We start from the raw sequence: 17,203 nt of genomic DNA, 5'->3' as shown, positions 1-17,203 counted from the left end.
GCTCCGCGGCATGTGGGATCTTCCCGGACCGGGGCACGAACCCGCGTTCCCCGCATCGGCAGGCGGACTCTCAACCACTGCGCCACCAGGGAAGCCCTGGATAGCGAATTTTAATGCTATATTTTCCAACTTCTCAATAAAACACAGAAAAATAAGGAAACTCACACAACACTAAAATCCAAGTTTGATCAATAAACACCTTTCAGAATTCTAAAATTGTTCCCATTATATTTAAAGATGATAGATTATAAACAATGTTTGCCCTCATTCTGTTTCACTTCATGAATAAGCAGAACTCCACCTGCCTGAAGAAAATAACAAAAGTGTCTTTTCTCTACTACCGATTACCCTCTTGCTGGGCCAACAGTTATCTGTTTCAAATGGGATTCTAGGCAACCACCCCTCAATCCCAGGGTACTTTTTTGTGCTGACTAGAGAATTGATTCATATTCCCCCATATCTTTACACTTCCACCAGATTGCAATCAATAGCAACCTGCAAGGCAGCGAGTTTAGGGGAAATTGGTGGGGTTCCATGGAGACCTGGAATGTACGGATCCACAGACAAAGCAGTAAATGTGGGGTGGGGGGAGGTAGAGAAAGCACCACAGTTGCAGCAAATACTATGGATTTTGTAAGTGCTACATCAGCTCGGAGGATCAGACAATAAACCATGGGCATAAGAGAAATTTCTACCCAGCATATTCATGAATATCTGCTAGAAACTGGGAATTGCACCAGGAGTGATGCCAATCCACCTGCTATTAGCTGTAACTCATTATGCAAGGTAGTGAAAAAATTAAGGCAATTCAACTACCCAGTTAACAAACATTCGGTCAGCACCAATCTCTCCTTGTTCAAGCATAAGGAAAAAGAAAAAAAGAAATATGGGATCCATGCCAAAATGTTACTAAACAAGGAAATGAATAATTAACCTGAACACTCAAATACAGAATATGTTTTCTGGAAATACTTGAGAACCAGAAAAAGAAGTATTTAGAAACTGGCAGTTTCAATATGATGCAAAACACATAGATTCAATGATGCAACAAGTGCAGTTCAAGAGAAAGCAAATGACATGGAAACACAACAAGGTAGGGTGCAACACCCATAAGTTTAGATGAAGATGAATCCAGGTGTGATAAGGAAGAACTATAAGGAAATTAAAAATTATAATAGTTGACCAAGCACTTCCTCACCTAGGTATTTACCAAAAAGAAATGAAAACATGTCTACAAAAAAGACCTGTGCAAGAATATTCATAGCAGCTTTATTCATAAAAACTTCAAACTGAAACAACCTAGGTCCATCAATAGCAGTAGAAGTTAAAAAAAAAAAAGTTAAATCCATACAATGTCATACTACTCAGCCATAAAAAGGGATAAACTACTGATACAAAAAAAAACCATGGATGTATCTCAACAATACTATGCTGAGTGAAAGGAGTCCTTACAAAAAAGAGTGGTACTGTGTGATTCAATTTATATGAACTTCTAGAAGAGGTAAAACTGATCTATGATAAAAAATACCAGAATAGTAGCTGCCCCTAGAGGGAATTGGGAGTAGGAATTACCAGAATAACCAAGAGAACTTTCCAGGGTGATAGTAATGATTTATATCTTTAGTGATTGAGTTACACAGGTGTACACATTTTTCAAAACTCAGCAAATGTATACTTACCATTTGTCCAATTCATTGTGGGTAGATTTTACATTTAAAAAACTTTAACCAATTATTGAATTCTAGTTAATAATATGCTAAAATAATTAGGGGAAAGTGTACTGATGTCTGCAATTTATTTTTAAGTGTATCAAATATATGATGCATTAATGGATGGATAGAGAGCTAGATAGATATGTGAAAAAGCAAGTTTAATAAAACAGTAATGGAGAATCTTGGTGGTATATATACAGGAGATCATGGTAAATGTCTTTAAACTTCTCTGTATGATTGAATTTTTATAGTAAAATGTGAGGAACAAAACACAACAGCAGAATTCAAATCATTATTATTAAGAAATTTACTTTGTGAAGAACTTAAAGTAACATTGAGAAGAAAACCTGAGCCCTTCAAGCATGCAGAGGAAAAGGACAAAGCTATGAAAATAGGAGAAATAATGAAGAATATGGAGAACACAAACTCAAAATTAGGGGAGCATTTAAGAATAAGGGTACGATAAAACTATCAATATTTGTAGGCAATAACCACACTTATTAGAAAATCAATTAAAATTTTAAGAATCAACAAGAGTTGTGCCCATGGCCAGATATGTGCTTTACAAAACAAACAAACAAAAACAAAAAGCTATAGCATTTCCACGTTGATAGTAGACAGTTTAGAAGATATTATGGGGAAAACATTCCATTCATAATATCGATGAAAGAAGTAGAAGAAGGAGGAGGAGAGGAAAAGGGAGGAGGGGGGAGAAGCAGAAGGATGAAGACATGAGGATAATTAATATCTAAGAGAGGAAATATGGTGTTAAATGCAAAATGCTATTGCTAGATGGAAAGCTTATAAAGATGTTAATTATTTCCAAATATGTTTTTCAGTTTAGTGCAGTTCCGTTGAGATGGGGGTGTGTGTGTGCAACTAGATAACATGCAGTGAATTATTTTAAACTTAATCTGAAAGAATAAACAAACATGAACAGCCCCAAATTTGTTTTTGCAAAAAAAGATAAAAAACAGTCGCAACATTTAAAATTTCTACCTAAAAGTGACAAGAGCTGCTCTACCAGATATTTTAAATAAAACACTGCAAAGCTACAGTATAAAACAAGGTGGTATTAGTTTTGCAATTGATAAATAATTTAATTTAATGGAAATAAGTATAATATTAAACATATCCTTATAGATAAAATAATTTTATATTGCATATTATTACTACTAAAACTATTAAAAACCAATGAAGAATATTTGGTAATAAAGGACTCTTTAGAAGAGAATTTGGCTTTATTAGACAAGCTGACTGGCGATAGTGAGCAGAGCATCTTCCTCTGTGGAGAGACTAATCAGGATCAATACATGGCATAATCAAGAGGTGTTGATGTGATGAATCTAGTGTGTAGGATGAACACAGAGGAATGTTGAATGTAAGGTTGGTAAAAGCTAAGCTAACTGGTCATTCTTTCCTAGTACCCTCCTGGTATCTCCAGAAGTGTAAGAATTGACATGTGAGATTCCTCATGTATCTTCACATGCACTTGTGCCTGTCAGAGTGCCCTGAATAGCGTGTGCAGGATTTGACACGTACCACACGTTCATTTCATGATATGGAATAGAAGCTCCACCGGCTGTACCTACATAAGCCTTTACTGATCCAGGTGCTCAGCTTGTCGGAGAGATGGGGAAAACAGCTCTTGACAAAATCCTCAAACGTCACTGTTGCTAAGGCATTGATGCTGGCAGCCACGGTGCTACAGGGAGAGAAAAATGAGAACATAGTCCAAGGTAAATACAGCTGACCGGCCTGTCCTGGTGTCCAGGGCAAATAGACAAGGCAGGGCTCTAGAAAAAAACAGAGACAGACATATGTCCTTATTCTGGAACTTCAGGGGAACTACATGACCTGTCTACTCACTCTTCAAAGCTGCTTCTGTGCTTAATGCTCTTTGATGTCTTCCTCTAACTCCAGTGAAGAAGCTAGGCTTCCATGTGCTGGAACTCTGACTGATTCCCCTAACAAGACATTAAATGAGTTAGCATGCAGTAGGAGAGAGATTGTGTGTGTGTGAGTGTGTGTGTGAGTGTGTGAGTGTGTGTGTGTGTGTGAAGGTTAAACTTGAGGCAGAAAGTACTGACTATCCTAATCCAGGAATCAGTACAATATGCCATTCATTCACTCATTCATTCATACCATTTGTGCATCTGTTCATTCTGAGTACTAGGCATACAATGGTGAACCAGAAAGACATAGAGCTTACATTCTACTTGGTGACATAGACATTTAACAACCAATTATACAATTGACTACAATTGTTATGAAGAAAAATAACAGAGCTATGAAATCATGTCTTTCAGAGGCCTAAACCGATATGAAGTTAGGATATTCTTCCCAAAGGAAGTGATGGTTAAGATAGGCACTGAAAGGACCCATGCAAATTCAGAAAAAGATGTTTTAGAACAAAGGGAAAATTACAAGTAAATGCCTACAGGTGGAAAACTTGTTTCATTCAACAGGAAGCCCCAGTGTGACTAGTATGCGATTAATAAGGGAGAAAGGGGCAAAGATAAGACTAGGAAGCAAGCAAAGACCAAAAGCACATAAAAGCTCTGATATTCTCTCTCTGACTTTCGAGAGTTCAGTCTTATAGCCCTAAAACTCGCTTAGTGGACAGAAAACCCAAGAAGTTGGAGTTTTCTTTGCAGAATAGCATGAAAGCTTATTAAATTCCTCATCTAGACCGGGAATATTTTAGCTAGTAGAATAGATGTTCCCCATAAGACTCCTCTTCTATCTGTAGATCCATGCAAGTCAAATAAGGAAAGGAGATGATCAAATAACATAAAATTCCATACTCCCAACATATATGGCTCAAAATCCATCATCTGAAAGTTTCGAACATTAGCGTTAACCCTTGAATCCATTGGGAGGGAGGGAACAAAAAGCTGATTTTGGCCCAGAGGGAGGAGATTTGTAGAACCTTTGCTGGGTTGCTTTTGAGGTCAGACGTATTATCCATATGTCAATTTATCAGATTCTAAAACTGTTACAAGATGGTGAAAATCGTTTTTTTTTTCCTATCGCTCAACCACCATCTCTTTATTCCACCCCCCACTCTTGTCTTTCCCTTTCCCTAACCCAACACCCTCCTTAATGTTATAGTAATAGTAATCTCTCTATAATATGTACCATCCAGTGTCTCTTTCTTGGAATTTTTGCACTTGAGATCAAAAGAATTAACCATACTCTTATGGGGGAATTAATCTGTTGACAGCTATATTTCTCCATTCTGGAGTCAGCTTTAAGAGAAATAAATAAAGCTCTGTAGGGAGGGACAAAATGAAAGCTAGTGTGTCACCCTACTTGTGTTTGATCCTCTGGTGTTCATCGTTTCTGTCCTTAGTTTCCTTGAGATACTAATACCAACACCACGGAAAAATATGATTTTATATTACTGATACAAAATCCTACAATGAATATTAGTAAAAATAATTCAGCAGAACACTAAATTAAAATTATACCATAAGCAATTTAAAGCCATTATATGAATTAAGAGATGTCACTATTTTTGAAATGTCAACATATTAATATGCCAAAAGCTAAAAAAGCAAAAAATACTCATTTCAAAACTGCCAATAGTTTACCAAAATTCAATATTTCTCCCTGATAAAAATATTTCTTAAATGAGAATAAATATATGCATTTTTGTTCTTTTTTATGGTTTTATTAGTTTTATGTAAATATTTTAAAATGTAAATAAATAATATAGTTTAAACCAAAACCTGAAATCATATTTAATAGTAAAATCCAAGAACAATTCCCTTTAAAGTGCATAACAGGCACTTCCCTGGTGGTGCAGTGGTTAAGAATCCTGCCTGCCAATGCAGGGGACATGGGTTCGAGCCCTCGTCTGGGAAGATACCACATGCCACGGAGCAACGAAGCCTGTGCGCCACAACTACTTAGCTTGCGCTCTAGAGCCTGTGAGCCACAACTACTGAGCCCACCTGCCACAATTACTGAAGCCCGTGAGCCTAGAGCCCATGCCCAACAACAAGAGAAGCCATTGCAGTGAGAAGGCCACGCACCGCATGGAAGAGTAGCACCTGCTCGCCGCAACTAGAGAAAGCCCTCACTCAGCAATGAAGACCCAACACAGCCAAAAATAAATAAATAAATAAATTTATTAAAAAATAAAATAAAAAGATAAAGTGCATAACAAAACAAGGATTTCTGTAATCCCTCAATTTTTTATCATTGTTTTCAAAGCATAATTACATAAGAGTGAACATAGAAGTGTAACTATTAGAAAAGAAGAGAACTCAAAAGTACTTGCAGGTATTATGATTTGAGTACATCCAAGTTTTATAGAATTAATTGAAAATAATTAGGAAAAATCTGATATCAGGGGAAATTCTGTAAAAGAAATATAATGAATAAATACTAACCTAACATATTTTAAATCAAACTTTAAAGCTTAGTCACTAAAATTATTAGTATTTTCATAACTGTACACAAATAGATCAAAGGAATATAAAAGAAAATCCAGGAAAAGTTCCAAATATATAAAAGAATGTAGGTTGTGATAAAGGTAGCATTTCAAGTCAGTGGTGAAAATGTGGCTTTTTACTAAAAAATAATGGGACAACTGATATCTGGATGGTTATTTATAAACATGGAATGGAGAAGCCTTCATAAGAATGATATAAACCCAGAAACCATAAAAATGTAAAAGGATTGATTAATATGAAATAGAAGCTCAACATACTCAAAAATACTATTAATAAAGCAAATATACATAGGACAGATGAGAAAAATGAGACATATGTCAATAAGCTATTTTCTTATATATATAAGGAAGAAAACTCAAAAGAAAAAAATAGAAGGGAATATGAATTGGCAGTTTACAGAAAAAGAACTACAAACGGCCAGTGAAAGTATGGAAAGGTAGCCAACCCCACTTCTGATCAAGGGAATATGTATCATACTAAGTGAAGTAAGTGAGACAGAGAAAGGCAAATACCATATGATATCACTTCCATGTGGAATCTAAAAACGTGATACTGTCTTAATGTTTTAGTCCATTGCTCTCAACACTCTTGCCCCCATTCTCCAAGTCACTATCATGTCTACCCTGGATTAAGGCAAAAGCCTCCTGTATAGTCACCCACTTTCACCACTCTTGCTTTTGTGATAGCCACTTCCCTCCACAAAGACTGAGTCTTCAGTTGTATGACATCATCAAACCTCCTTGCTTCAAAGCTTCCTATTTAATATGAAATGCCAGCTCTTTATTCTTTCATAATGGTTCTTCCTGATCTGATGCCTGCTTGCCTCTTTAGGCTCCTCCCCATCTGCTGTCCTCCCCATTCCTTATGCTTCAACTCTTCTCTCAGATCCTGAACTATTCCATACAGATTATCTCCTTGGGGCTTTGGTATTTGCCCTCCCGCTGCCTGTAAAAGTTTCTGCCTGTGATCTTCACAGAGCTGGCTTCTCCACACACTTTAGATCTCAGCGCAAACGTCATATACTTAAATAGGAGTTCACTAAAGACCCTATCAAAAACAAAGTCCCCAAACCTAACCTCTCTCTAGGCTATCACTCTGTCATTTCCTTTATACTATTTGTCATTATCAAACAATACCTTGTCTTTTTTGTTGTTGTTTAGTTATATATTGTCCGTCTTCCATGTCTGCTAGAATGAAAACTCTATATCAGGGCAATACTTATGCTAGTCTTGTTCCCTGAAGTATCCCCACTGTCACCAGCTGTGCCTGGCATAATATAAACCTTCTAAAATATTTGTTAGAATAAATGTGTGAAAAATTTTGTACTTAGAATAATGTCTACATTTTGGATATGGATGTTCTTACATTTTGGATATGGATGTGCCTAAATGTGTTATTGAATATGGAGAGAATGGATTGCAAAGGATAGATGTGTAAGAATGTATTGCAGCTGAATGAGAAATGCCAGCAGAGAGAGCTGCCTTATGTTCAGGTGATGCGAAACCACGGGGGCAGTTGGCATCAGACAAGGTTGAGAAAATAAACAGAGAGATCTAGTACAAAGGCAGACCTAGGTTTACACACCACCTCTGTAGTTTACTGTCTCACCATGGGTAAGTTATCTACCTTGCTAAATCTTAGTTTCCTTATTTGTAACCTGATGATAACGAGTAGTTTCGGCCTCATATAATGTGTGACAACTAATGAGCAAATGCATATAAGGCATTCAGCAGGGCAGCTGACGCACAGTGAATACTCGGTAATACTGATAATGACTACCACCATTACTCTTGTCATCCTGGTTGCCTTGCTATCACCATCCTCACCATCATCATTATCAGAACGTTATTGCCAAGTAGTCAATACACTAACCTCAGAGTTCCACTGAAGGCACAAGCCACAAAAAGTCCTGGGAGTCCTGGCATTGTGGCAAATAACTCCATGACGAAGTATGGCATCAGCTGAAGAGGAGGCAAGACAAGATGGGATTAGTGGTCTCATCAGCAGTGTCTGAAATGTGGGACTGTATTGTAGCTTTTTAGCAAAAGGAGGTGGGGAAAAAAAAGAAAAAAAGAAAATAACAATAAAGGAATTTGCCTGGACTATCGTTAAATGCTAACAAATGAGGTGATGATCAATCCAATTCCATGGACCTGAGGTGCAGCTGTAGGGGAGGGGAAGGGATAGGAAGGGGACAGTCATATAAGGAAAATGTTGGATGAACTTTAGAATATTCCGGAACTTTTAACTTTTTTTACATTTGCAATGTGTGCTATTTTCTTGCCTGTTTACCCTTAATCTTAGAAACTAAATCCTGAAAACAAATGCTTAAAACAGGTCTTCAGGGAGTCTAGGTATTATGGTTCTACTCTGGAGCCAGATTTGTGGGAGAGGAACAGCCACAGGACACAGTGGGAGAGTTGTATACGTAGGGGGAGAGGATAGAGATGATAACTCCTCCTGAGAATATTCTCCGTGAATGGAGTTTTTAAGGATGGACCAAGAGATTGTCATACTGAGTAAAATAAGTCAGAGAAAGACAAATATCATATGATGGCACTTATATGTGGAATCTTAAAATTATGGTACAAATGAACCTATTTACAAAACAGAAGTAGAGTCACAGATGTAGTAAACAAACTCATGATCACCGGAGGGAAAGGAGGAGGAGGGATAAATTGGGAGATTTGGACTGACATATACACACTACTATGTATAAAATAGATAACTAATAGGAACCTACTGTATAGCACAGGGAACTCAATACTCTGTAATGACCTATATTGGAACAGAATCTAAAAAAGAGTGGATATATGTATATGTATAACTGATTCACTTTGCTGTACAGCTGAAACTAACACAACATTGTAAATCAACTGTACTCCAATAAAAATTAATTTAAAAAAGCATGCTTAATGTAATATGTTGGGGTGATATTGTTTAAGCCATAATGAGAAGACATGAGCAGAAGCATTATAGAAATAAGGCTCATTTTGTTCAATCTGAGATTAAAGCAGCATTAATCAACCTTGTGATGGATAGAAAAAAAAGAATTGAATGGTGGCATTGAAAACCAAAGCTATAGGTTCAAGTCCTCTTCCACTCTCCCCAGCACTGCCCTGGCCCCAGTCCTTGCCTTCAAGGACAAGGTAAGATACTTTCTTTTTACATGTTCACTCCCCAGTATTAGAACCTGATCTGTGATAATATCACCCAAGAGGAGAGGAAAGAAATCAAGTCTTTGGGGTTTGGGAAATACCTAGAGGTCCAGGTCGAAAAAGAGAAAGGCTCAGCATCGATGGCCAGAAAAACACTCATTTCAGCTGTTCCCCACTGGCCCCAAGGGAGCACATACCTGGTCTGGTGCTGAGATGATACCAGAAGTCCAGGGATCACAGTCTTTGAAGTGGGAATACATGATTAAGCCAGAGAAGACAGCACATGCCAGAATGACCCAGAGGCCCAACAAGTTGAAATACAAGGCTCTAGAAAATAACACATGGATCTACTGGTAGACTCTATGTCATATTACAGTGTGGTGAGGGCATTACCAAAGACTCAAGGTAAAATTTGGGGGGCCTTTTTGCTATAAAATAAAATTCTATAGCCTTCAAGAATGTATACATTTTGATATCAAGTCACTATGTTATACACCTGAAACTAATACAAGTCGATTATATTTCAATTTTTTAAAAATCATCACTTTTTATACTTTTTCATTTCTTTTTGTTTGGGCCTGTTACAGTTTTAGACTGATTATGAAATTTGAACAAGGTAGATTTTTGATGGGTTTGCTTTTGAAATAGCTTTTCTGCAAAGTTGCAATGTGTAGTGTGAGGTCTATTTCCTTGGATGAAATTTCACGTATCAATCACTCATATTATATAACTTCAAGTAATTTCCCCCCACTCAATTCATGAAACTGTCAAAAAGCCAACTTACATTTTAACATCTTTTATTCCAGAGGAATGATGAGATAAATGTAGAAGCAGACACGTTTTGGAAATATTCGCTTTGGAGATTAAATCAGATGAAGTTTAAAGTTCAGTTTTTTAAAAGGCAATAGAAGGTATGAAAAACCTAAAGTCATTTTCCCCACATTCTTTGGAGCAATTCTTTTTATTCTACAACAATTCTTTTTATTCTATAACATTCTGTTTAACTTCAGTTTGAGTGCATTTGTAGTAAGTATCCTATGGTTATTTTGTATTCATACAGTTCTTTGAAAGTCAAAATATTACACATCTTCTAAATCTCAGGGAAGACTTGAAAGTCAGCTGGCCTCACACTGAATCAGTGAGAGAACAAACAATCTTGCTCTGGAGAGTGTTTCAAGGGGCAGGGGGCCCAAAGAGCAACAGGAGGCATTTCCTGGGATTCAGCCATTGTTTGAAGGGATTCAGATGCACTCACATTCAAATGTAAGGACACATATTCATTTCAAAGCCCCATAAAACCCCTGCTGTACAGGTGTACCTGACTTTCAGAAAACCCTTAAATCAAAGTATTCTTTTATGAAGCAAATATATTAAATAATCAACCCATTTGGAAATTTTTATTTTACATTATTTACATTAGGAAAGGGTATTATCTCTGAAATTCCTTCCTTGGGATTATTCCAACCATATTTATCTTTGAGTTTTAGCTGTTTTTGCTTTTGTTTGAAAAAGGTTGATTTAGACATAGCCTTTGGGGAATACATTTGATACATAAAATGGTCAATATCTGCAAACTGAATTAGCTGTACTCTTACTTCTGCCATTTAGACAAATTCTATTCAAACTTTTCTCAGGCCATATCCTGGATAGGCCTCTTTACCTGAAAGGTCACTCCCTGCTCTCTCATCAGATTCTACTCCTTATATGGCTTTACATCTTTATAGCATTTATCCTTATCTGAAATTGTATAATATATTTATTTGTTTATTATCTGTGTCCCCCACTTGAACACACACAGGGCTATGTCCCCAGAGCACAAAATGGTGCTGGCACATAGCAGACACAGATTATTTTATTTTTGTTAAAAATGATTAAATGAATAAATGAAAGATAGAAATTCTTTACAATATGGTTATACTCTTTACATCATTTCTTTTTTGAAAAAGCATCGGACCTGGAGTCAGAAGACTTTATTCTTAACAACTGTGTGACTTCAGACAAGTCACTAAGACTCTGAGCCAGTTAAATCCTTGGTAAAAAGAGTGTTAACATACCTGCCTCACTTCTTATTATAGGACTAATATGAGGATTGAATGAGTTATACTCCATAAAAATATATGGAGGTTATACAGCCATATGTAGGTTATATAGCCATTATTCAAAACAATTTTAAAAACTCACCAGTCAACTATGGGAAATGAGAAATCAGTGGCAAAATTGTATAATAGAATGTTAAAGCCCTTGTATTTGAACTTATATTTTTCTTTAGAGATAGACTTTAATTCTCTACAGGGCTAATTCTCCTGTTTGCAACTTAAGCCACTTCATCGACTCATTCAGAAAATATTTATGAAGCATCACTATGTACCAGGTTCTTCTGGGTACTGAGGACATAGCAGTGAGCAACCCAGAGCCCACCCCCATGAAGATGATATTCTGGGATTAGACGCAGGTAATAATCACCAAAATGAAATAAATAAACGAGGTGATTTTAGATGCAATAAAAGATATAAAGAAAATAAACAAAGACAAAGAGAATGAAACCTAAGTGACTGGGTGTGGATGTGCTCATCTTAGCTGGGACATGAGATGGTGATGGGAAGGGACCTGGTAACCTGCACCAGCTTCTCCTGCTGTCACAGCCTCATCTTCTACCTGCAGTCCTGAAATGTAAACTGAAGTCTAGAAACAAAAGCGTCCAAAGCAGCTTCCAGGGAGCACGTCTAAAATGACTTGGTAAGTGATACTATTCCTAAGTGTGAGGAAGATCTGGCTTAAGATGAAGCTGTCTTTAGTGAGTAATCAGCATTCTGGCCATGCAGTTAAATGCATCTATAATGGGTCACTTCTGGTTTTAACCTATGGCCACATTCAGTATGAACTTTATGGATGTATTTTCACCTACCTATGATGCAGAGATTTTTCTAAACCCTGATGGAATGTCCAAATTACATCAGGCTCTCAGATAATTGAGCAGAAGTGATGTACGTAATCAACATTCTATAGAGCCTCCTAGATAAGAGTCTGTTGGCAGCTGGTTCTGAGTGGCCCCCAGTTGCCCTGGAAGTGCCCTTGAGGCTCCAGTTGTGTGACAAATGAGAGGTCCCACTAGATCCCCACTATAGCAATCTCCCCTCCAGCTGTGTGCACTTCAACCATACTAACCATTTGGACTGATTTATCACTCCTGAATTGTATCAACTAAATCAACTAAGATTCTTACAGGGACGTCTTTTCTAAAGACAGTTTTTATTTTTTCATCTTTCGTTATTCTAACAAAATTCCCATCATAGCTCTGGTCCTTCCATGGGAGTGGGGATGGGTGGAACCAGGAATGGCAGTCCTAAATGCTTAGGAAATTATATGTATTTTTTCCTTCATGAGTATCTCTCCTTTTCTGACAGTTTTCATACCCATCAAATACTAATGTAACAAATTCCAAGAAACTATTAGGAATGGGTGGCTTAGTTTAAACCAATCCGCTAAACAAGATGATCTAAAGATACACAAGCACAAGTACACATGCCGGAATATACATATATACACTCCTACACACGCACACACACACATAAATTCTTATGTATATATGTGTCCATTTATGTGCTTACACATTCACACATTCAAGCATGACCTTCTTGAAGCATTACTTTGTTCAATAAGTAATCAATATTTAATAAGCACAAAGTACTATTCTTGGCCTCTTGAAAAAATGATGAAAAAAGTACATTCCCTAACTTTTAGGTACTATTATAATAATAGGGAGAAATTAGGCATGTTCACAAGAATAAACAGTATAACACAAGCACATAAGATTTTAAAAACCCCTTGATTTAACAGAGAATTATTATTTATTTCACCTAATGATTCTTCCCTTGTCAGATATCGTCAACTCTAATTTATTTCAATGCAGAATTTTAAATGAATTCTAATTTTAAGTAAATTTTAAGGTAAAATTATATTTGATCCTAAATACATTTTTAGTAATTCAACTATTTGAGAAAGTGATGATCACATGTGTAGAGAGTTTAATATTATTTATTGTAATAGGATATGAATATGTTACCAGTGAATTGATAGAACAGTAGATAATGCTTTCACTTCTTCCTTCTGAGGGTATGTTAACTATGTAAGTAATATATTCCCTTTTGAAATTCAAGTTACAAAATGTTGAACCATATCCATATCCATTATTCTGTCTAAATAAGAAACTATGCATTGAAAGTATTTTATGATCAGTTGTGGAAATATTCATAGTGGCTGTTTCTCACTTCAAGAAAATTTAACGGCATTCTGACAAGTCTGCAGAGGCTGGAACCTCGGGTAGCAGCAATGAGGATAAAATGCCCATTTTCAATGAAATTCTAACATATTTCTGCCAGTTTTACAAAAAAAAAAAAAAAAGTGCATAACTTCCTTTGGTCTCCATTCTAGAGGGTGGGATGAATTGCATGGTTTTAAAGAGCCTTAAGTTGCAACTCTGTGGAGTCCTTCAGAGTAAGCAGACCTGGTAAAACTGGTGACTGGTTATCCGGGCAGGAGTTGGAGCAGCTGAAGCCCTGTTACGACTTGCTTCATTACCTTGGGTTTTCTTCTTTTAACGTCTCCTTGGAAACTTTTACAGTACATCCATCAAAATAAAAATAGTAATTGAAGAGACCACATGCTGGATGGAAATAGTGATGAGGGCCATCTCATCACAGAAACTGTAAGTAAGAAATATGTGCTGCTTCTTTCTGCATTGCTTCCCACAGCACCTAATTTAACCCAGTAATTTCTCAGTAAATGAAAGCAGCAAATGATGGTGAACAAAGGCAGACAGAAAGATCTAAGTTCAAATCCCAGCACTGCCACTTCCTTGTGGAGAAGGGAATAGTAATGCCTGACTCAAAAAATTGTTGAAAGGGTTAAATGAATCTTTGTGTCTTTCTCTCTTTTACGCACACACACAAACACATTTGAAGCATATAAAGCGCAGAGAAAAAATATTGAAATGTTCATTAATAACTCACAGCTTGGCATGTTTTTCTGTTTTGCAAGAGATGCATCGCTGGATGGTCGACTGATTAACTCCATAGATTCCAAGCCATGTAAAAGTTCCTCCCACTGAGATTGTCCAAAAAGTGTGTCTCCTGAGAGGATCTACATCAAAGCTATGAAGCAGAGAGAAGTGAGTGAACAAATACATTCCTTTGATGCCCAAATATTATTTTAGGTGACGAGGTCATATGGCTAAATCTTTATAAAACAAGAAAAAGTAGCATTGGACATACTCAAATATATTTAGTCGAGATCCATTTGCTGACTGCTCTAATACATTGTGTAATCCACCAGCATCGGCTGATCCTTGAATGAGAACTGTTAAGAAGCCCACAGTCATGACAACCATCTGAAATGCGTCGGTCCACACCACTGCTTTTAGTCCTCCCTGAAATGAAGAGAATGGATATGAGTTCTTAAAAATGAAGTCTCAACTCTTCCATTTCTGCACAGCCTCTCTGCTAATGCATCTTTCTTTCTCCCTTTTCTCCCTTTCTTCCCCCTTCTCTCCCTCCCTCTTTCTCAATCTCTCTCTTTCTCTCTCCCTCCCTCCCTTCCTCCCTTCCTTATTTCCTCCCTCCCTCCCTCCATCCCTCTCTCTTTCTCTCTCTCCCTCTTTCTTTCTCTATTTCCTTCTTTCTTTCTTTCTTTCCTTCTTTTCCTCCTTCTTTCTTTCCTTCTTTCTTCCTTCCTTCCTTTCTTTCTTTCTTCCTTTCTTTCTTTCTTTCTTTCTTTCTTTCTCTCTTCCTTCCTTCCTTCCTTCCTTCCTCCCTTCCTCCCTTTCTTTCTTTCATCACTGAGCACCTTTTATGTGCCAGGTTTATTGAGGATGATCACCTGGGTCTTGCTTGTACAATTTGAGATTTTAATTTTTGGAAATTTAGTGCAGTGAATAAATTTGGGGAAACTGAGATGGTAGGCTACTGAAAAAGAAGAAAAGAACTAGGAAGGAATGATAGATTCCAGACACTCATGGAGAAAGGTGTTTTAAGAGCTAGAGGATGGTCAGATAATGAGGTGAGCAAACCAGAGTGTCAGGAGGGTGAATCTAACAGTAGAGCTCAGGAGACAGTGATTCAGCAATAGGTTAGAGCAGTGGTTATCAAACCTGGATCCTTTTTAGAGTCACTTGAGGAATTTGGAAACAAACAAACAAAAAAACCAATGACTGAGCCCCATCTCCAGGAATTCTGAATAAACTGAGGTCTGGGCTGGGACCCAGTTCTAAGTGTTTTTACAGCTCCCCAGGTGATTCCAATGTACAATTCTAGTTGGGACTATGTGGGCAAGAAGAAAGGAGGAAAGAAAGAGGCTGCTGGAGAATCCCTTAGGAACATGGCAAAGGTGCCATGAGCAAATTAGGAAAGATTAAATGAAGTGATGTATTTTAAAAGTACTTTGAAAATGAATAAGCACTATGTGAATGAAAGAATGTGGTATTTTTAACGTTGAAAAATAGAATTCTCCCCGGTTACTCCCCCAGAGTGTCAAGAACTTCTGTGAAAAGATGACAGGCTTCATCTTTATCTTGAGAAGAAAGAAGACACTGGATTCGTCTCATCATTTCTCGTGTAGTTAAAATTAAAATGCAATTTAAAAATAGACATAAAAGTCCCTTCCACATGCATTGTGTTTCTATATTCTGTTCTATTTCCAATTTGAGAAATATTCAGTCTCTTACTTCCACCTTCCAAGAGTGGTATTTTGATTTTCTTTAAAGACATTAAGACTTCTAAACCCAAATCACAATATCATATTTTAGTGATATGAAGACCAAATATCAAAGACCTCAGTTTTCAGAGGGTACTTGGCATGGGTTATATGCATAAACCTGAACTTGAGCTAGACCTGGGGCAAGAGAACAAACCACTTCATCACCACTTCAACAAATGTGCTTCAAAAGGCAGATTAAGGTAGCTGTAAGCTACCATGAAATCTCCTCTGATTCTATGACTCCTTCATATAGCAAGAGACACACACACCCACACACCACTCATCTAGAATCCTGACTGTGCCTTGAGTGTCACTTAGGTATTTTAATCAGTCTGTTGTTTTGGTTCTACTGCTTACCTCCCTAGATTGCAAACTCCTGGATGGCAGGAATCACTTCTTTCTTTTTTTTTTATTTTTATTTTTATTTTTTAAATCTCTTCCACTGGTTATCTTAGCTAGGCTACACATCCACAGGATTAACAGAGTAAAGAAACTGCTCTATGAGCAAAAGTGTTAGATAAATGTCTCACCAGTCTGGTGAGACAATGAAGCCTGTGTTCCGGCAAGAGGTAGGAGATGGAACAGAGGTGTGGTGAGAAGAGGTTAGATGGGTGGATTGACTCACAGACTGAAAGATTTCCAACACTAGGTTAAGAAGTTTACACTTTATCCTGTGAACAATGGGAAGCAAGGAGAGAATTAGGTCAGTCAAGTGGCGTGAAGAGATGGATGTTTTAAGAAGATTAAGTTAACAGAGGCATGCAGGGTGGAGGGAAACACTGAAATCAATCAAGAGGTAGTACATTTAGCTTATTTTTGTTTATTGTGATTATTAAAGTATCCAGACTTGTTTCTGACATCTTTTTGGTTTCTATTTGTTCTACATTTGTGTATTTTTTTCTTCTCTTGCTTAAATCAATTGCAGTTTTGTTTTGCTTTGTTTTAATTCCCTTTTTCTACTCTGATTGTTTTATTTAAATGAGTCCGCTTGAAATTTTGCCATGAATTTTTCATTTAGAGTCTAAAAATTTTAAATGTCTTAATCCCCAGCAATTCAAGGATTAAAAAAAATCTTTAAGGGGCTTCCCTGGTGGCGCAGTGGTTGAGAGTCCGCCTGCCG

The 17,203-nt window shown here is 37.0% G+C and overlaps 1 protein-coding gene across 1 annotated transcript in view; it reads right to left on the bottom strand.

Annotated features, from left to right (window-relative positions):
- SLC5A12 (solute carrier family 5 member 12) overlaps positions 1-17,203 on the bottom strand; it is a 46,896-nt gene that overhangs the window by 16,592 nt on the left and 13,101 nt on the right. Inside the window, exons 5-9 of the mRNA XM_007462605.1 lie at positions 14,604-14,758; positions 14,343-14,483; positions 9,531-9,660; positions 8,048-8,136; positions 3,305-3,417 (exon numbers count right to left, since the gene is read on the bottom strand). Coding sequence (XP_007462667.1) covers positions 3,305-3,417; positions 8,048-8,136; positions 9,531-9,660; positions 14,343-14,483; positions 14,604-14,758 — 628 coding nt within the window. The remainder of the gene's footprint in view (positions 1-3,304; positions 3,418-8,047; positions 8,137-9,530; positions 9,661-14,342; positions 14,484-14,603; positions 14,759-17,203) is intronic.

This window comes from Lipotes vexillifer, unplaced genomic scaffold (assembly GCF_000442215.2).
Source record: "Lipotes vexillifer unplaced genomic scaffold, Lipotes_vexillifer_v1.1 scaffold456, whole genome shotgun sequence".
In the NCBI taxonomy this organism is placed as follows: Eukaryota; Metazoa; Chordata; class Mammalia; order Artiodactyla; family Lipotidae; genus Lipotes; species Lipotes vexillifer.
This window is presented reverse-complemented; position numbering and strand designations above follow the sequence as displayed.